This window comes from Elephantulus edwardii, unplaced genomic scaffold, assembly GCF_000299155.1.
Source record: "Elephantulus edwardii isolate Elephantulus edwardi_28Jun2011 unplaced genomic scaffold, EleEdw1.0 scaffold00345, whole genome shotgun sequence".
NCBI lineage: Eukaryota > Metazoa > Chordata > Mammalia > Macroscelidea > Macroscelididae > Elephantulus > Elephantulus edwardii.
Genome location: NW_006400095.1, coordinates 1,240,458 through 1,262,392, shown reverse-complemented (window position 1 = coordinate 1,262,392; position 21,935 = coordinate 1,240,458). Strand labels below are relative to the sequence as shown.

The 21,935-nt window shown below is 42.0% G+C and overlaps 1 protein-coding gene across 2 annotated transcripts in view; it reads right to left on the bottom strand.

Annotated features, from left to right (window-relative positions):
• CADPS2 (Ca++-dependent secretion activator 2) overlaps positions 1-21,935 on the bottom strand; it is a 637,557-nt gene that overhangs the window by 122,084 nt on the left and 493,538 nt on the right. For both annotated transcript variants that reach the window (XM_006901794.1, XM_006901793.1), the window contains 2 exons: positions 20,427-20,490; positions 16,383-16,506 (listed from right to left, as the gene is read on the bottom strand). In XM_006901794.1, the coding sequence (XP_006901856.1) occupies positions 16,383-16,506; positions 20,427-20,490 (188 nt within the window). The remainder of the gene's footprint in view (positions 1-16,382; positions 16,507-20,426; positions 20,491-21,935) is intronic.

The window sequence follows — 21,935 nt, the reverse complement described above, 5'->3', positions numbered from 1 at the left end:
CTAAACAACATGCCTCCAGAAACTATGAACTTTGATAAATGTCAATAGTTGTAGAGGGGCTTCAGGCCTTTTGCTCACAGGGTCACCATGAGTCATGCTCAACTTGAAGGCAATCATAGAACATAGCATCTTTAGGGATCTCTGGTGGACTATTGGTAAGAAGTTGCACTGCAGTCCCTAAGGTAGGTGGTTCAAATGCACCAGCGGCTATGTGGGAGAAGGCTGGGCAACATCCTTCCATGTGATTTACTGCCTCTGAAAACCCACTGTAGTGTGAGCTATGGATTGGTTCCAACTCGATGACATACAACAACCACCACCACCACCCATCATTAGGTGGCACATTAGCTAATCACTCAGCTGCTAACCAAAAGATCAATAGTTCAAACTCACCATTGCTTCCAAAGCAGAAAAGACTTGGTGGCTGGCTCTCCCAGAGATTTCAGTCTAGGAGATCTTAAAGGGAGTCCTGTAGGGCTTCTGTGACTCAGAATTGACCCAGTGGCACAGCACTACAACATTGGGATTTTAATTTCAGGCTCATTCCTGATCATGTTCTATTCTTTTCAATCTATATGCAAAACAGATCATCCAGGACGCTGGGCTCTATGAGAATTGTGGCATCAGGATTGGAGGGAGACTCATCAACAATCTGCTTTATGCAGATGATACAACCCTGCTTGCTGCAACTGAGGACCTGAAGTGCTTGTTGCAGAAGGTCAAGGACTGCAGCCTTCAATATAGATTGAAGCTCAACATCAGGAAAACAAAGATTCTCACCACTGGGCCAATTGGCAGCATCATGATGGATGGGGAAGAGATTGAGATTGTTGACAGTTTCAGTTTGCTTGGCTCTACAATCAACACTCTTGGTACAAGCAGCCAGGAAATTAAAAGATGAATTTCACTGGGTGAGTCTGCCATCAGAGACCCTTCCAAAGTACTGAAGAGCAACGATGTCAGTCTTGAGACTAAGGTGTGCCTGATCCAGGCCGTGGTCTTTGCAATTACTTGCTACACATCAGAGAGCTGGACAATGACTAGGGAGGATAGAAGGAGAGTTGATGCCTTTGAGCTGTGGTGCTGGAGAAGGGTGTTGAATATACCATGGACTGCTAGGAGAACAAAAAGGTTTATCCTGGAGAGGGTGAGATCAGGCTGCTCCTTGGAGGCAAGGATTCTGAAGCTTTGTCTGACATACTCTGGACATGCTGCAAGGCGGGATCAGTCCTTGGAGAGGGACGTCATGCTTGGGAGTGTCAAGGGACAGTGCAGGACAGGAAGACTCTCGATGAGATGGATTGATTCAGTCACTGGGGTAATGGGGATAGGCATGTCAGAGACAATAAGATTGGCACAGGATAGAGCAGGGTTTAGGGCTATTGTACATAGGGTCACTATGAGTCACAGGTGATTCGACGGCACATAACAACATTATTACATATTATATATGCATTCCACTATATAAGGTTGGAAGTAGGACTGGCATCCACTTCCATAATAGCTTACCTCCGGAAACCCTATGAACCTGGAAAGAGGAAGAAAGGCACCCAAGTGTCGAGGACTCTCCTTCATAGGGTCACTATGAGTCTCCTGCGACTTGACGGCACTTAACACCAACAACTATCTAAGGGAGCCTAATGGTACAACGGATGAAATACTGGGCTGCTAACTGGTCAGTAGTGTGATTCTAGTGGTTTCAGATGAAAAACCATAAGGCTGTCTATTCTGTAATGCTATATAACCTTGGCACCTGTTAAGGGTTTGCTATAAGCTGACTTCATGTGGAATGCAGTTTTTTAAAACGGTCTTCTCATTTGTTAGTTGTTATGTTGTTGTTATTAAGTGCCGTCAAGTCGCAGGTGACTCATAGTGACCCTATGAAGGAGAGTCCTCGACGCTTGGGTGCCTTTCAACCTCTCTCTAGGTTCATAGGGTTTCCGGAGGCAAGCTATTATGGAAGTGGATGCCACTCCTCCTTCCACTAGTTGTTATAGTCCTGCATAAAAAGAGCACTATCACATGCGAAAAGTCACACTGTTTCCCTCAGAGTCTTTCACCAATGAGGGATGCAGGCAAGGTCAGGCCTAGTGAATATAACCAATGGGAGATATGAAAGGGCCCAGGCCTGCCAGCTGGTAATAGAGGCTGAAGGAGAAGTAGAAGTTGGCTGAAGATAGCCACTGCAGTGTAAAAGATACATACTACCGGAGGCACTTCCATGTTTGGGTGCTAGGAAATCACTGCAGAGATCTTGAACTCTGTATGACCATCTTTATTTTGGCAGAGAGCATCTTCTGGGCAGCCAGCTCACGCTCTTCTGGTGATGGTGCACGTAATGCCAAGGTTTGGAGGAAGTCTCTGGCTGGATAGGCTTGAAGCTGAGGTGTAGAGAGCAGGGTTGGGTTTAGTACCATCTGGAATATTTCTATAGCTTTAAATAAGTATGCCATGCCACCACCAGCTGTGACTAGATCTGTATGAAGTCTCAGGGCTATTTGACAGATCTCCCCCTTTGGAAAGGAAAATCTGACATTACAAAAATGCTTCATTTTTAACTTAGTTTTAGAAGACACATGACAGCTTAGCTATGGTCTACTATAATGAACCTTTCCTAATTTCTAGAGCAATTTCATCCGTGCATACAGAGCCTCTTGAGAGATACAGAAGTGGGAAACTGTCAGCTTGCATTAGTCTGGTTTAGTCCAATTGGAAAAGACTTTGAAATAGAGCCACACTCCTCGGATTAACAAGGTGCTGCAGGGGACATGCCGCTATCTGTCACCTGTCTTACCTGTTGCCACGTGTTAGTAAATAAACGAGGGGGTCATCCTTCGCTTGCTTTCCTGCCTCGGCTGGGAACAAGGACAAATTCTACAAAACTGTTCATGAGAGGACTCAAGCTTACCATTTACGGCCAACGTTTATCAGAACATCCCATTTCATACAGACGTCAAGCAAGGAAACAAATGATGAGAGCCCAACAATTACGCGACACCTTGTCAAGTGAGCTGAGCAAGCTGACACCCCTTTGGAGACCTTTTAGGAAACAGGTGTTGAACACTTGTAACGAGATTTCCATGCATCTTCAGAGCAAGGAGGTAAGATGCTAGCAAGAGCCGTGGAGAGGGTTAGAGAGCACAGCCTGGGGAGTAACTCCCAGTTAGAAGCGCATCAAAGGAGATGTTATATAAATGTTTGGCTTTCTCAGGTGGTGCTTATGTGCTCTCTAAACCTCTACACATGAAGAAATTTTACAGTAGACAGATATTCACAGGAGAGTTGTTTGGGGAAGAGCATAAGATCATTTTCCCAGATCTCAGAGAACCTGGTATATTTCAATGACGTATTCCTGACAATGTAATCACCGCATATTCTTATATTTGACTCTTTTCCTTTATTCTGAACACTACTTGTAAATCAGAACTATACATGGAGATTTTTTTGCATGATTTTGGTACGTATGAAGCATTTCTCCCCCTAAACATAAATGGCTGGTTGACAAATCCACACAGAAAACGAAGTAGCCAAGATGGAGCATGCCATGTGTTACAAGGAAGTCAAGGTCAAAACTCTGTTTTGACTATGTTGTTGTTAGGTGTCGTCAGTTCGTAGACGACTCATAGTGACCCTATGAACAAAAGACCTGGCCACTTGTATAACTTTCATCGTTTCTCCACATTCATAGGGTTTTCGGAGGCAAGCTATTTTGGAAGTCGATGCCATTCCTGCTTCAAACAGACGTAAACAATAATTAGCAAACAAAAAAGGAGGGAATTGTATATCAATGAAAAAAATTTTTCTTTTACTTTTCAAAGAGAAGAGCGAACTGGGGGGAGGGGTGGGCAGGGAGAAAAATGCAACAATGAATGAATGAATGGAAATCCAAAATCTCTATTAACGTTCATTAAAATTAATTTAAAAAAAGAATGTTCAAATGATAAAAAAATACCAAGTAGGTAATTAAAATAAAGAGCAATTCCATACATGATGGTATAATTTTATACCAAGTGTCAGAATGTGTCTTGTGAGAGAATATATGATGAGAACATTAAATGACCAGGGAAGAAGCCCTGGTGGTGCAGTGATTGAGCGCTCAGGGGCAAACTGTAAATTTGGTAGTCTGAACTCACCACTCACTTAGTGGGAGAAAGTGTCAGTGTTCCTCTGTAAAGACCAGAACTCTGGACACTCTCTGGGACAGTTCTGCTCTGTCTATGGGATCCCTATGAACAAGTATCGACTCAAAAGCAATGGGTGGTTTTTGTTTTTGTTTTTTTGGGGGGGTATAGGGTATTTTACAAACATCTGCTGTTGAAAAGACTACAAGAATGATATTTTCATATCTTTAACAAGTGCTTCCCAATGACCAAGCAAACATAAGTGTCCGTACAAATGATTAGAGATGGAAATAGGAATAAAATGCCATGACTGTCTGAAAGGAGTTATTACTATTAGGGTATAAGAGACAGAAATAAACGGACAGCTGTAAAGCCATGTCTTGGAGTGGAGAGGCTGAAGTCAGAATGAGTTGATAACAGCAAGGTGAAGCCTTGGGAGAAATCCAGGTAGTAGTGATGGCACGGCATCTGTAGGGGATCGTGAACAGTTGAGTGTTGGAGAAACGTCTTGTCTAAGCCTATTTAATGAGGAAAAAAGGGAAGGACAAATGGAATTTCAATTTGATCCAGTGTGGGTAACAGAAAGCCCCTGAGAAGTACTGTGGTCAGAAGTCATGTTGCAATTCCAAAGGCAATCGGTTCAAATCCACCAGCTGTTCCACAGGAGAGGGCTGAACAATCTCCTTTTGTGCAATTTACTGCTTCTGAAAACATGCTAGAGGGTCCAACTTGAAGGCAGAAAGAGAACAACAAGGGATAGTGGTGTGGAGGATGGACTGGGAGACGACCAGAATGGAGACAGGAAGACGAGTTAAGAAGATGTTAGAGTTTAGGCAAAAATGATGAAGGGAATGGCATTTAAAAAGTGAGGAAAACAATGTATTAGAATTTCATAAATAAACTAGTATTTAAAAAAATTTAAAATAAATGTGAGAAGGTGAGAAGCTGAAAAACAAACAAAACCCCCCAAAGGGCCTGATACTGTCAAGTTTATATGGCCAACTGTTTGAAGGGGAAGGTGAAAGAATGGCCTACAATGATGTGAAGGTTTTAAAAATAAGAGGTAGCTGTCTGTGGGAAAGGAAATGGGGTTAGATTTTCTTCATGTGATGAGGCTTCTGAGAAACATTCAGGTGAGTAAAACCCGTCAGAAGCTGGGTGTGGTTCTGATGGCTACGTGTTAGAAAGGTTAAAGAAGAAAAGGCTTAGAGGTCACCATGGAAACGATGAGGACGGCGTGTGATCCCTCAGAGCCTGAACTGAGAACAAGGAGAGGCAGCACAGCGAACTGTAAAGGGCCACTCAGAAGGAAGAAATGGTCCATGAGAGAAAGAAATCACAGCAAATGATCAGATGTCAAAGGTCTTTTAGAGCCAAGACCAAATGTGTGAGTGCACAAATTCAGATGCAAAGAGCCGAGTTAATCAGAGTCTTCAGGTTTGTTGTTAGGTGCTGTTGACTAAGACTCCTGGGACCCTATGAACAGCAGACAGGAAGTGTCCCCATATGTAGCACCGTCCCCACTATCTGCACCAACCTCCAGCCCATTGCTGCGGTCATTACAGTTCTGTTCATGGGATGACTCTTTTTTTTTTTAAATTGAGATTTTAATGAAAGCTTATAGAGAACTTGGATTTCCATTCATTCATTGTTACACATTTTCCTCCCAGCCCTCCTCCCCAGTTTACTTTTCTCTGAAAAAAAAAAATCTTTCATTGTTGTACAATCCCCTCCCCAGTCCACTTTACTATGAATCTCTTATTCTGGACTCTTGTAAGGCAAATAAAACTAATCACATATTCCTTTTAGGCAGTTCTATTCCTCATCTGTTTCAATGCCATGTACATTATTTATCCGCTCTTTTCTTAGTTTCTCCTCAACCTTAATGTCAGTCCTATTTTATAACAGTGGCTTTATGCAATATTTGTCCTTTTGTGACTGAGATATCTCACTCATCATACTGTCCTCCAGGGTCACCCATTTTGTATAATATTTCATGATAATTCTTTGTTCCCCTACCCTTAGCAGACAAGCCTTGCACTGTGTTTCATGTGCATCTCTCATTCCGCAGAGGCATCTGGGATTTTTGAAGTGCGTGACTGATGTCCGTTGCTGCTCTGTGCTTATTCAGGCCACACTGTGAATGCGTCAGGGGCACTTCCTGTAACAGTGCTGGAAGGACTCTTTTGCCAACTTGCCCTATTTCCACACAGTGAGGACGTTGAGACAGTCCTGACTCCCTTTCACCACTGACTCTGTGGTGAACACGCTTGGGTCTGACTCCTGCGGCCCTGAGTGATCATTTCTTTGGCAGGCATAATCAGGACTTAAATCTCCGTCACAAGGGAGTGCACAATGTTCTTACTTTGATGAAGCACTGACAGGCTGTGCTACAGAAAGAGGAAAGAAACAAAGAAAGAATGGACGGATGGCTCATTGACAAAGAAATGCAGGCCAAGTAAAGCTGGCGTGAGTTGGGCCATGGAAGCCCTCAGTGGAGGCCAGCAAAGCATTCTGTGCGGGGCCATTCTCTCTGCTGATGAGTTCACGCCAGCTCACTTTGACTTTATACAAGTGTGTTATAGGGTTTCTAAGGCATGATCTTTACGGCAGCAAACTGTCCCATCTTTCTCCTCTAGAGCAGCTGGTGGGTTTGAACTGCTGACCACTTGGTAAGTGGCCGAGGGCATAACTACTGGACTAACAGGGGATGACTACATTGATATGAATTGAAACTGGGCAAGTGAAAGGCAGAAGTGGGGGCTCCAAGCAGTGTTGGAACAGCAGTCATCTTAACTGGAGGAAGAAATACTACTGCTTCCTTAGAATGAAGTTCAGAGTAATTAGGCAAAGGTGTTAAAAGAATAGAGATTCCGAATCAATTGTAGACCTCAGAGAACTGGCCTTGGAACCGTCCAAGGGTTCATCTGTGTTGAGGGAGCTTTGCTCCCCCTTTCCTTGGGAGAATCGTGAGCAGCGGCAACTCTGAGGGGTTGTAAGTCCCGATGCCAAGCTACTGATGATGCACACAGCAAGGTCTGTGTCCTCACCTGACCTCTCGCGTGGTGAGAGACCTGAGTGTGCAAGGAACTACTGTGGGACCCAGAGGCTCCCTCAGTATCAAGATGTCCGATGGGGATACACAACACCTTTGATCAAATGAGAAATGCCTTCATTTGCCTTTTCTAGTCAATAATCTCTGCAGGCCATGCTATTATACCCTCCAAACACCGCTTGGTATTGGGGAATGACTTTGTCAACATGGACATTGGCTAACTAATCAGTGTGAACACATATCAACTTTGTGTGGGGATCTGTTCTTATACGGCTAGCAAGGTGGTAAGAGGAAGAGGTGAGGCAAATAAATCTCATATGAACCCTCACTCATTTTCAATTAGGTCTGGAAGAGGCTAATGTGAATTAGCATATTAGCATTATCTACATGGTTTTTGCAATTACTTGCCATGAGTCAGAGAGCTGGACAATGACTAAGGATGACAGAAGAAGAGCTTTGAGTTGTGGTGCTGGAGAAGAGTACTGAACATACCACGGATGGCTAAGAGAACAAGTTTGTCCTTGAGAGGGTGAAACCAAGCTCCTTGAATGCAAGAATTTGAAGCTTCGTCTCACACACTTTGGGCATGTTTCCAGGAGGGACCAGTCTTTAGAGAAAAACATCATGCTTGGAAAAATGGAGGGACAGTGCAAAAGAGGAAGACCCTGGATGAAATGGATTGACTCAGTCACTGGGTAACAGGGGTAGGTGTGTCAGAGACAAAGAAATTGGCTTAAAGTAGAGCAGGATTCCGAGCTGTTGTACACAGGTTCACTATGAGTGGCAGGCAGCTCAAAGGCACATAACACCACCATCACCACACAGTACTTAAAGGGGAATATGGTCCAAACACGTTCTTGTACACACAGTGTTAAAGACAACTAACATAATCTATTAATAAGAAGAGCTGAAAAATAACATGGCAATTGTATTATGTTTGATGACAGAGTTAAAGTAATGAATAGCTTTCAGAAAAAGTTGGTATTTTTATATCATTTATAGAGTTTATTTGACACAGTGACTGCCGCATTAGGCTCTAGTGTGTCAGGAAGTGTGAGGATGGCACAGGACAAGACAGCGTTCAGATCTGTTGTTTTTAGGGTCACTAATGGGTTGTACTCAACCTGACAGCACCTAACAACAGTGGCCATTTGAAAATACTCGAAAGATTTTCTTTAAATACACTAGTTGTTGGTAGGTGCTATGACTATGATCCATGATGACCTTACGAACATCAGCTCAGAACCCTGCCCTGTCCTGAGCTGACTTCACTGTCTCTGACACACCTGACCCTGCTGCCGCAGTCACGTTGTCAAGCCATCTTATCCATGGTCTTCCTCTCTAGTGCTGTCCCTCCACCCTTCCAAGCATGATGTCCTTTTACAAAGACTGGAACTCCTGAAGACATGTCCGAAGTCCGGAAGATGGAGTTTCCAGTCCGTGCCTCCACAGGGCGACTTCTCCAGGACAGACCTGCTTATCCTTTCAGCCGACCATGGAATGCTCAGTACTCTTCTTCAGGACCACACCTCAAAGCCATCTATTCTTTTGTACAAAATCCAAGAAGATGCCCTGGTAGCACCATGGTGAAGGCTGCTAACTAACCCGAAGGTTAGTGGTTTGAATTCACCTGCTCCTCCACAGAGGGAAGAGAAGGCAGCGTGCAGCTGTAAACATTTTCAGCCTCATAAACCCTACCATGCAGCTATCGTCTGTCCTGCTGGTTGCTGGGAGTTGGAACCATGACAGTGCATACGGTTTAGTGTAATAATAAAATTTCCGTTAGCTTTCTATCTAAATAGAAATTATGCTTGTGTAATTCCAACAATGAATTTTCATTATACATACTTACATTACTGTACAGACTAGAAAATTCTAACAGACTTACGGATTTTTTTCAAGTATATTTAAGACATTGAGTTGTTTTCTTTATTAGAACTCAATGAGATCTGCCCTTTGTCCCCACTCTGCGAGGAAGACATTGGAAGGTGAAATGGCCACAGAAGTTTTTCTAAGAGGTCAAGGTTCCGTCATCCCAATGCCACAGAGTCAAACAATGGAAGGGAAAGTTTTTAGCTACCTATTCTATTTTTTTTCAGGGTAAGGGTTTTGTGTTTTTAATACGCATATTTTGCAATATGTAATTTTGACAACGCTTATGGCAACGAAAAATTTCAGAACTTCACTCATGGTTGCATACAATACAAAGTATTTAGAAAAAGTGAAATAAAATTTACAAGGAAACTTGTACTGTTTTTACGAGAGACACTTGTTATCTTAGACAAGTTCTTAATTTATTTGTCATCAAGTCAGGACTGACTCTGAGCTGACCCCCTCCAGAGGGTTTTCAGAGACTATAAATTGCAGGGGAGGAGATTGCTCATCTTCTCTTGGGGTCGCTGGTGAATTCAAACTCTTAGAGAGGCACCTCCATTCAGTTAGATAGAAATTATTCACTGATAACAACAACAACTACAAGAAGAAAATCCTTTTCTTTACCTGGGCATTTTTCAATCTACTCATTTTCTGTGATTATTACTATACACACAAATTCTTAAGCAGAATAAAGCTTATTTACTTACATAGTTTAGATTGCATTTTTTTTTTTATTTGTCCCTGTGCTCTGACAACGGAGGACCAAATTAAAAGGCCCCCCAGCTGGTAAGCACCTCCCAATGACAGTAGGACCACCGCAGTGCCACGTCTCCTCTTAGGGAAAGTACCACACAGAAGCTCCCTGGCGTGGGGTGGGGGTAACATCTCTGTCCCATTCAACTGAGCCTCTCCAAATGAGAGCACTGGGTTAGAGCTGCGATCCTGGCAACCAGAGGGCTCCACACACGGGCTTTGCCAGCTCATCCCTGCTATTCTTAGTCCAGGCACCTCCACATTTCTGAGTTCACCATCAGCCTCAGCATGGACTCTGTAGAAGACCACAGGTGAAGGACTAGCTTGAAGGAGCAGTCTTCTGAAATCACAACACGATGCCCAAATTTCTAGAGAAAGCAACTATGGCTATTAGCGGCATTAATGGCATTTCTGGTGGGAGAAATTCTTTGAATTAAAGAACAAATTATTCTTTAAAAATGATCACTTATAAGCATCAACAAGGTATGGCTATGACATTTTAAAAAAGAATAATGAGAAGGTAAGGTTTCACTACCACTGCAAATTCTAATTTTTCTTTTCTTTCTTTTTTTTTTTTTTAGATCAAATAATTTTATTTCAGAGCTTTTCGGTAAAGAGTCAAAGAGGCTGGGAAAACGAGGTTCAATGATCATGGCCTGGCCAGATCACTTGCACTTTGGAAATGCTGAGAGCTCAAACTCTAAATAATCAACATGGATTTCACTATTTTTTAAACAGTATCTAGCATTGTCCACTGCCCATCTTTCTCTTTCGGAGCGGCTCATGGATTCAAACTCTCAACCTTTCAGTTAGTAGTCCAGCACAAAGGTACTTACACCACACTACCAGGGCTTCTTCAGTGGGTAGACAGCAGGTTCTAATTTCTCACTACCTCACTCTGTGACAATAAGCAAAATACATAACCTCTCTGCATCAGGTTCCTCAAAACAGGAGGAGGAGGAGGAGGAGTTGTTAGGTGCTGTTGAGCCATAGACGACTCCTAGCGACCCTATGAATGAAAAACCTGAACACTTGTATAACTTTTATCGTTTCTCCAAGTTCATAGAGTTTCTGGAGGCAAGCTATTTCGGAAGTGGATGCCACTCCTGCTTCCAAGCTTATTGTAATTGGGGAGCTCCATCAAATACTGTCCACCACGGGTAACCATTCTCGTATTTGACACATTAGTGTTAACAGTGTTTAGCATCACGGCAGGCACGGGTTACCTCCGTAGAGTAATGCACAGACCAGTGCTATACTCCTTGGAGTAGAAGTAGTACTCATTGCCTTAGTGGCAAGAGTGCTAAGGGCTGGGTGCCTCACCTCAGGGTCAAAGGTCGCTCTGCTGAATGAAAACCAGGGCTTTCAACCTCTGTAAAAACTTCAGCTTGGAAACTGAGGCATTTCTCCTTTTGGCAATAGGCTCCTATCTGCTGGAACTGACTTGACGATAACAGATTCCGTTTTATTGTAAAAGTTATTGGCAAGAACAAAGGAGTCAATACTGTAACGTGCTTAGGTTAGTGCCTGGCAAGTGTTTACTATTATTACTACTGACATTTGTTGTAGAAAAAGTTGTTATGTTGTTGTTGTTATGTGCCGTCGAGTCTCCTGCGACTCATAGCGACCCTATGTACAACAGCCCTAAACTACACTCTGTCCTGTGCCAATCGCACTGTCTCTGACACTCCCATCCCAATTATCCCAGTCACTGAATCAATCCACCTCGGGATATATTAGATGGAGGGTAGAAAAAGTAGCTCTGTAAAAACTAACTGCTGGTTTCTGTGATGGGCTGAGGTGTTTATTATGGAATGCCACCCCTTCAGGGTCGACTGTCCATGGAGCCATGAAAGCCAGCGGAGAAAATGGAAGAAGGTGGTTCTTAGAGACACAGGAGGGGACATCAACTCAACTGCACTTTAATAGCCAGGGCACAGCCTCGCGCGGGCCCCCGATCCTTCCCCGAAGCCCCCTCTTCTGTAAAACATCGGCTCTAGAGAGTTGTTTAAGGAGTTAAGGAAGGATTAGAACAAATGAAAGCGAACCAAGCAAAGTAAGACCCCTGAGGCACCACACAAGCTTTTGACAAATGTCAGGTGGAACTTTGTTATGAAGACAGCGAGTATAAAGCTTAAGAGAAGTTTGTATCGTGTTATCAGGCCTTTGATACAAATGCTTCTTACAAATAATGTGTGACATTCTCATTACTGACCATTCTTAAAAACATCCTCAAGAACGTTTGTTAGTTTACCAGCACACAACCACGTCACTGTCCAAGCTGTGCCAACTGATGGTGGCCCTCCCTGCTTGTCAGAGCACAAGGTGCGCCATAGGGAATAAAATGCCACTCCTTTCTTTGGAGGCACCTCGGGGTGAGCCTGAACTACCAACCTTTCTGTCTGCAGCCAAGTGCATTAACCACATGTGCAGTTCCCACGGACTCCATGTTTCTAGGCAACCTTGTAAAACTACCTTGCTACTGAATGCCCCTAAAGGAATAGAGCTGCATTTTTCATACAATTAAAAAAAAACAACCCCACAACATTTTTTAGTTACTTCACAACATCCTCCAATTCAGATTCACTTTCCCTTCATTCCATCAAAATAATGAAGATTACACTTATTTTTCTCTTGTCTACTACCCATGCATTTTGAGCTGTGGTGTTGGAGAAGAACACTGTACGTCCCATGGACGGCCAAGAGAATGAACAGGTAAGTCTTGGAGAGGGTGCAGCCAGAGTGCTCACTGAAGGCAGGAATGATGAGACTTTGCCTCATGTACTTTAGGCATGTTGCTAGCAAGGGTTATTCCTTGGAGAGGGACAAGATGCTGAGAAGGGTGGAGGGTCGGTGAAGGAGAGGAAGACCCTCAACCAGGTGGATTCACACGGTGACTGCCGCAACGAGCTCTCGTGTGTCACGAAGTGTGAGGATGGTACAGGATAGAACAGGGTTCAGATATTTTGTTCACAGGGTCACTATGAGTCGTACTCGACTCAATGGCACCTAACACCACCACCACCACCACCACCACCACCACCACCACCACACATGCATTTAGTTCTAAGAAAAAGTATTTACTTGCCTAAGAGTTTCAAACATGCCTGGTGGGGCAGTGACATGAACATTAATAGCAATGTCTAGAGAGCCATCACCCTCTCTTTTTGATGGAAATTGGGTCCCTGGGTCAGGGTCTTTGCCCCAGGCTTCTCAGAGGGGTATCATGACCAGAGTACACAAAGAAAGGGTGAGCCTCTGTGGACCAGGGACCGAGATACCTGACTACAGTCCCAACTGGTCAATTTATTTACTCTGTGAGCATGGGAAAGCCACTAACAGCCCTGGATGTCTTGTCTGTAGTAGAGATAAAGACCCTTTTGGAGTCTTGATATTTGCTACACACAGGAGTGTTTTGGGGTTTGAGCACCACAGGATGTTTGGAGAAAGCTCATTAAGTCGCATGGGACAGGTGCTGTCACCATGGGCTGTCAGAAGAATGAATGGCAAGAGTGTCACATTTTTCCCTAAACTGCATTGTAGGCGCGTTCTTTCACTTCCCTGGCACTGCATGCTTTTTTGTGTCTTGTACTTTGATGGGTCACATTCTAGAAAAGAACTGAAGTATAAAAGAAAAATAAAAAAGTAACAAATGGAAGAGTTCCGTTTAAAAAATGCAAAGAAATGTGCTTACATATGTATGCAAAACTGGATGACATGAGAAAATCAGGATTGGGAAGGATTTTTTACTTGTGTCTTCCCTCATTGGTTTTGGATGGAGCTCTTTACACTCTCTCCAAAGCACCTACTTAGTGTCAGCAGGCACGGGCTTGGCTGCTAGAGGACAGGGAAAAAGTCAACGAGGGCTCTCCCTGCAAAAGACTGAAGGGAGGCGACATGGGATGAACAGAGAATGGCACAGCTAATCAAATGAACCACAGGTCTTAGATCTCGACAGCAGTACAACAATAAGGCAACACATCTTTGAAAAATTCAGACATCCAATGAAATGCTTTCAACTGCGATTTCCTGGGAATGGAATGGAGTAACTTCTGCTCCTTCTCCTGACTGGCAACTTTCAAAGTTAAGGGCAGTTTGCTTTCTGGTTAATCACATTCACCCTTTCTACTTTTGCGTGACTTTCCAGTGGGGGCTTAAAGGAAGATGTTCCTCTTTTCTAGTTGTAAGAGCCCTTTACATATTGCCAGCAGCTTTCAAATCAGATTAGTGTTCACACTTAAAAGATAATGCATAACAGCAATATAGTTTCAGGTTTTTACTTTGAAATCATATATTTAAAAAAAAACCCCAAAACTCCAACTGCTGAACTTCCAAAGAGATGAATAGTCTCTATTTCCCCCAAAAAGCATTAGCAGTCATTCCAACAAAATGTCCTTTCAGTATCTTACTCAGAAACAGTCTCTCTAATAGGGAATCTGAAGAGGTGAGAGCTATTCACCGTATATGAAAAATCACACCATCACATTGGAAAATATGGCACACGCATGCACAAACATTAATTACCTGTGTCCTTTTCGGCTGGTCCTACAACATAAGAAAAAATAAATTTAGGAGATAAAGCAAACCCTCTTGTTCACATATGTAAGAAGGCTCATGAAGGAAAACATAAAGTAGGCTGCCATTTACTTCTCACTTAAGTTTGCTTTCTTCTTTGTCTGCACCAGGGCACAAAGCAAAAAGCACTTTATCTTTTAAAGGAAAGATAGATAATGAAAGCATAAACCATTTTCTTATCTCATGAGCAAGTAGTGTTTCCCCAAAAAGAGCTGGCTTACAAGCCATCCGTGGAACATTCCCGTCTTTGGTGGGGAGGAAAAGGATGCAGTTTGCCTGCTCGTTTTCCATCTGGTCCTACTATAGGTTCCTCTCAAATAAAACTTGTTTCTACAAGTCATCAAGAGGAAGGACTGTGCCTTTCCACACCAGGTACACAGCAGGTTAACCTCGCCACACAATGGAAGGAAGCCCAGACGGCTGTATGCAAACACAAACACATATCTAATACAATCTTTTCTTTACCCATATTAAAAATGGACTCTTAAGATTAAAAAGACAGAGATTAACAAAGAAATACACCACTTCTTTTCCAGTATTCTTAGAAAAAGTAATGATTAGAAATGTTAACTAAAATGGTTTAGAACAAAAGAACACCTACAGGGTTTTTTTTTGTTTTTTGGGTTTTTTTTTTAAATAGGGTTCATGACACCTGTATAGAACAAGATTATTGTGGGTTGGAGAGATCATAGACTTTTTTCCCTTCCTTTCAAATTTGAAAGATCTAATGTTATCTATTTTAGTAACAATTTATTAAATCTGTGTTCAGAAAACCCAATACTTCCCAAAATAAGTAAATTATCTGGATAAGGACTCAAAATGTGAAAACCAAGCTGTTTATCTCCCACTTTGGCCAAACGGTCTAATTTTTGTCGCTTTTGCTTTAACACAACATGATATCATAATTAATGATGTTAAACTGGTAACTAAGGAGGTTTCATGTTGTTAGTGTGTGATATAATATTGGTTGCTATGGTGATGAGATGGCTTTTTTGTTAATCACTCAGGAGGCTGGTTATCTGGGGCTTGTTAGAAAGCTTGACCAGATTTGGAGTGAGAAAAGAAAGGATAACACAGTCAATTAGACTCAACTTTCCCCAGTATTCAAATTTTATAGCATTATCTTCATGTCAACCAATATATACTTTAATAATTCACAAGGTATGCATTTCATAATAAAAATTGCTAATTCTTTTTCCAATGGATGATTTCATTTTCTTTTTAGATATATCTAACATTAATCACAAACTTTCGCTGTCACTGAAGTGAATGCCAGATATACTGCATGCGTCAGCTGCATGAAACAGAGGGTGAAGCTTAGGAAACCTGTTTTTATCAATTACCTCAAAAGAACTGCTGAATAAAAGCTGACTTTATGACTTTGTCCCAAATTTTAATCTATTTACTCTTAAACATCTTAAATACCGTTACCCTTAATGACTAAAAGCTGGGATTGAAGGGGGAAAAATGCACAGTCCTCTCAAGAGAGCTAATCTTTTGAACGCATCAATGTATCACAAGCAATTAAAAGCTGCAGGAAGTTCGATCAGTTTATTTCGGCCCAGGCAGTAATCAACAAGTCTCCTCTTTCTGAGAGACAGGACAGAAGAGCAAAGAAAATTACGTCATACTGCAGGGCTTCTGATCAGGAAAGAGTCTACACTGCCCCTGGTTTCAACATTACACATACTTACAGTAATGTCAAAAACTACAACCCATGAGCACACCTTTTTGGCATCCTGAAAACGCAAAATAAGAACAAAGGACAACTTAGGCACGGAGCCTGGGTCTCTCATTCAAGGCGAGTCCCAGGAGGCATATTAAAGCAATGAATAGGAAAAAGCTCTGCAGTTCACCAGCTGAGATTTTAATGAGACATTTCCCTTTGCCACGGAGGCACAGGTTTGTTCAGGAGAGGGAAGGACTTTGCCCAGAAAACCCAGTTAATAGGCCCGACTGGCTCTCGCCGCCCCTGCCCCTTCGGAACTGCGCGCTGCACTGACCTTCTATCTGGGCATATTCTGTGAGCCTGGTGTAATTGATTAGGGCGGCCTTCTCCAGGCATTTTCGGACCACTTGCTTCACCTCTTCTGCTGGCACAGGTGTGGCAATGTCTTTCATCAAAACCTACCGAATTACAAGAACAAGAGAAATGCCGTCAAATCAGTACTTACCACAAATGAGACAAACTGTGTGGGACCTTAACTAGTATTGGGAAGGGGCCCTTCACAACTGGGGAGCTAATCCTCCACTCCAGGCTCCACTTGCCTCTGCCTCATTTGTGCACATCAAAACGTCCCCTAGGCCAAGCCACCATTCACAGTGACTGTCACTTTTCCTCCAGGGACCCATGGCACCATTAAAGCAGCTGTTTCAGATCAGGATTACAGTCCTTGGGACAAGTGATAAACACAGTTTGTCCTGTATGCCCCTAAGTTAAAAGCCTTACCTCTTTATTTTAAGCAAGATATTTGAAAACAATGATCAAAATCATATTAAGAATCAGCCTCAGTTTTGAGCTTAAAAACAATCAGGAATTTTTCTCTCATCAGTTTCACTTTAGTGACTGTGATCTGTTGAAAAACACTGTGGCATATAAAAAAGAGGCAAGAAAACATTGTCATCTGAGAGAAAGGAGTGCTTATGGACTCGCAAATGTTAAAACACACAGAAACCTAATGAGAATGAAAAATGAAACTCCTCAGTGTCTGGCAAAGATAACATAAATGATATTCAGGATGCTCTTATGTTAAGCATGTCCATAATGACTCTGAGAATTTCCCTTAAAAGTTTCTTAGTGATAAAACCGCCAACAATAAGTGCGGGTCCAGGTGAGGCAACACCCTTCATTAAAACCTTCCAAATTAAAAAGACACAAGAACTGCTACGAAATAAATCCTTCCCCCAAATGATACAAACTGCTCCATGTAGGAGACAAGCAAGCAAACTGTCCATTATTCAAACGGCGCTTCTCCACAGACGCCATACACTTTTTCTTCCTTTGCTTTCATTTAAATGACAACAAAGAGGCGGTTACTACAGACCAGACAATGCTTTTGTAAGGGCTTTTACTATCAGGTTTTTTTTACACTATCAGCTTTTTATTTCTGGAGGGATAGCAAAAAAAACCCACCACCAACAACAAAAAAAACCCAAAAAAACACACCACCCCAAACACCAAAAAAACAGAAAACAAAACAAAACAAACCACAAAAGCATCCATTCCGTGCTTCATGATTTCATTCTGTACACAGCCAAGTTCAGCCTGAAGAATTTTCTATTATTGATTTAAACAAGCATCAGCAATCCTTGCCAACATTTAAATTTTGCTAGACACGGCTTCCTTTTTAAAAAATTTTTTTTTAAAAACCCCAAAACCAAAAAACAAACCCGAAACCAAAACATAACAAGAAACCACAGAACTCTTCACCATTTTACAGATTTCCTTTTGTTTCAGATTCTATTACTCTCTTCTCATCTTCGTGTTAAAAAATACTTTAACACTCTGCTATACATTTGGCACTTCAATAGATGTGTACATCAGACCTTTTATAGCTAGAAAAATTCTTAAGTTCAGAGTAGAAAGCACATGTATGTGTGTATGTATATATATATGTATATATGCATTAGAAATGGACTTTGCATTTCAGTATGATTATTACAGAAATATAAATTTAAGCTGGATACTATTCCATCTGCAAGACCATGAACTTTACTAATAGACTTCTCCCAGGTAGCAAACATCTAAATAAAAGAAACAGCCATTAATATTAGCCGGTGTAAGTCTGACCCAGAGGTGAGTCCGGGTTTGTATCGGGCAGTTATTTCATCTTTTCTAGGAGCTGGGGCCTTAATTTGGAGTGGGCGAGTTTGGAGCCTCTTTCTTTGCAAACGCAGAAAGCTGTTGGCCAAGTGCAAATGGCAGGTAAAACCTGCCTCACGCCTCCCTCTATCCACCCTGCGTCCTTACACAGCAGCACAGGCACTAGCAATGGTGCCCGCGCAGATCTCATTTCATTTCCCAAGATGTCAGCAAGTGAAGAGAAAGACAGCAGAAGAAATGGCCCGTAGCATTTCTCAGTTCAGGAGGAGACGTGATTAGTGGCTAAAGGTGGGACCGAGGGCACCGTTCACTCTGCCAGATGTCAGCGCAGGGCACGCGGGCATCTCGGTGCTTGCTGCCTCTGCCCTCTGGAAGCAGGCCCAGAGCCAGGCAGCACCAAGAGGCATCAAAAAGGAAAGCAATCCAGCAGAATGTTAGGCCATCCATGGTCCCTTAAAGAATGAGGACTGGGGGGGGGGGTGCAGAGATGAGCATTTGGAAAAGCTGCCATTATATATGGCTTTTCATATTATATTCAAATGAAACAGAGAATTACTAAAACAATATTTCTATCCTAGAACACCTGGCAATCCAGACGGAGAGAGGAAAGGATATACAGACAGAATATAGATGTGATCCAATGATCTCATCTTAGTCACTAGTTTCAGCTCTCATGTTGAGTCTTTACTTCTTGGAACTAGAGATGGAAGGTAGGAGCACTGTTTCTCCTTTTAACAGAGGTGTTAATAAATAAGGGAACTGATGATCTAGTGGTAAGAAGCTGCACTGCAATCCCACAGGCATGTGGTTCAAAGCCACCAGCTGCTCTGTGAGAGGACGGGCAATTTCCTCCCATGCAATTGACTGTCTCCAAAAAGCGAGAGGGTCAGCTATGGGTTGGTTCTACCTTGACAGAACAACCATAAACAATAACAAACAAACAAACAAACAAACAAATGCAAGCTCTAAAATGTGGCAAAAAGATTTGAAGTCAGTAAATCAAGGCTCGGACAAGCAAAATGACTTGTAAATAGTCTCTCGAAATGATTTTGCTTTTGATAAGGAACTGAGGATGTTACCTCTGGTGGCCTAGTGGTAAAAAGTCTGTGCTACAGTCCTGAAAGCATGAGGTTCAAATCCCCCAGCTGCTCCACAGAAGGATGATTACAGCTCCATCTCAGTGGCACACAGCAACAGTAGAGGTAGTGCACATCACTTAACCATCAGCATTCATTTAGCAAATGGATTTTAGCAATAACATGTGTTGCACGAATCAGTTATAAAGCATATTCAGAGGAAATCTTCCACTTCTACTCATTTGCCACATAAAAGAGGACTAGAGAATATATCTGAGTATAAGGATCCAAGAGCGGGAGAAGGCGGAAGCAGAGGGATGAGGAGGTGCAGGGGGAGGGGGGATTAATCATGGAGTTGTACAATTTGATGGGTGGGGAGTGAGGGAAATTGGAAGAATCTGTTCTGGAAAACAATGACTCTGAATTTTATAAATAAACTAGTATAGTTAAAAAAAGAGCTTCTTAATTGACATGGATAGGAAATCTTGTTTGCTCTTTGTATTCTGGGGAAAGTGAGTTTCCACAACTCATTATTTCATTGAATGCAGGACACATTTTGGAGCAACTGCAGAAAGTTTGGAGATAAATTTTGAGAGGCATCCTCTGCTGATGAATATTAAATGACAACCTCTTGTAGGTATGAGGGATGAATGAGAGAGGTGGGAGAAAAATAAAGTCAGGGAGGGTTAATGAGACAACTGTGACATGTGAAATGCAGGTAATTATGCTTTTCTGAAAATAAAAACCAACCAATTTTTTTCTTTTCATTTTATGACAGGAACAAAGAGGAAAATAAACATAGATACTATGGGAAGGAGGCCAAGATCTCAGGCTGGAGTGATGACAGAGGCTGAAGAAAATGGGGAGGGAAGCATCTGAAAAAAGGAGAGGGTGATTATGTTGAGACCAGGTGAAGGACTGGATGAGGTTGGATGACCTCCACGGAGGGTCCACACTGGTGCGGAATGGATCATCTGCTCGGTCCATGAACTAAATATGCAGCAATTTAGTTTATGCCCAGAAAACAGTATTTATAAAGTATGGCTCGAGTGCAACAATGAATGAATGGAAATACAAAGTATCTGTACATTTTCACTGAAATTAATAATAAAAATATTTAAAAAAAATAAAGTATGGTTCAAACATACCCTTTCAAGTAACGAAAGTGTAGCTTTTAGAGCACCTTCAGGTCGTCCGAAGGGAAAACAGTATCTTCAAAAACAAAAGAAAAGAAGTCAGCGTAATATTCGAGACTGCAAAATCATTTCCTCTTATATATCTTTTATTACTTGGAATTATTGAAGAATATCAACAAAAGAGGCTGAAATAATGTCAACTTAGAAAAAATCTTATCGACTTTTTCATCACCTATCCCTCTGATTGACATGTATGGAACAAAAAGTATTTATTCTAAGTCTTTGAAGATGTGAACCCTGAAAGAACACCATCAATTAGAGGCTCCAAGTTACATCTAAGTAGGATATCAAACTCATTTCCTAATATTTTCTTATGTTATTCAAGTTCTCAGATTAAAAAAAAAATATTTCCCTCTGGAGGTGGAAGCTCAACTCAGAAATTCCTAAGTCAGGACATTTCCTGAAGCCAGAACTCAGAAAATCTTGTGCCAAGACATGTCCTGAAACCAGAACTCAGAAATTCCCATATCAGGGCTTTTCCCCAAACCAGAAAACCCCAGAAACTTTATGCACCAATGAGCTACTGCAACGTCAACTCATCTCAACTGCCTAAAACACACTTGCTAAAACCCTATCTAAGCCCTCCCAAGCCCAACCCCCCGTGCTACTCCGGTTGTTGAGTAGATGGCATGGAATAAACTTGGAGAAATGTTTTTACTTCAGCATGGTTCTTGGCTTCGATCCAAAACCTTTAAGAAACATGCTTGCTACAAATGAAACTTGTAGGACAAGGAATTCCCAGCTTCCCTCTTTCTCGCCATTTGTTTGTCTTCTCTGTTGTCTAGCTCTTCGGCTTCCACGCTCAACACATTAAACATTAAATCCTCTGAGGTCTTTTGTCAGTCATTTGCTCGACATGTTTGTAATCTCATGCATTCTCCCCCCTCTCCCCTGTATTATTTTTATTTTACTTTTAAAAAATTTTGGTGCAACCACTATGGAAGGTAGTATGGCGCTTTCTCAAAATGTTGGAAATAGAAATATCATTTGAGGCAGCAATTCCACTACTGGGAACTACTCTAAAGAAACCATAACCACCACCCTAGCAGATGTATGAACACCCATGTTTATTGTGGCTTTGTTCACAATAGCAAAAAGCTGTAAACAACTCAAGTGTCCATCAACAAATGAATTGCTAGAGAAGCTGTGGTATTTTCACACAATGGAATACTATGCTGCATTGAAAAAACAAGGAACTCATGAAATATTATGCGAAATGGGTGACCCTGGAGGACATCGTGCAGAGTGAAATATCTCAGTCATAAAAGAAAAATATTGCCAAGTGCCGCTGTTATAAAGCAATCTGACATTGGAATTGGGGTAAACTAAAAGGGGATAAATAGTGTATATTGCATTGAAACAGATGGAGAGAACTGTTTAGGAGGAATATATGGTTAGGTATTATTCTCATGACAAGAGTCCAGAATGAAAGCTGCATAGTGGAGTGGACTGGGCGGTGGG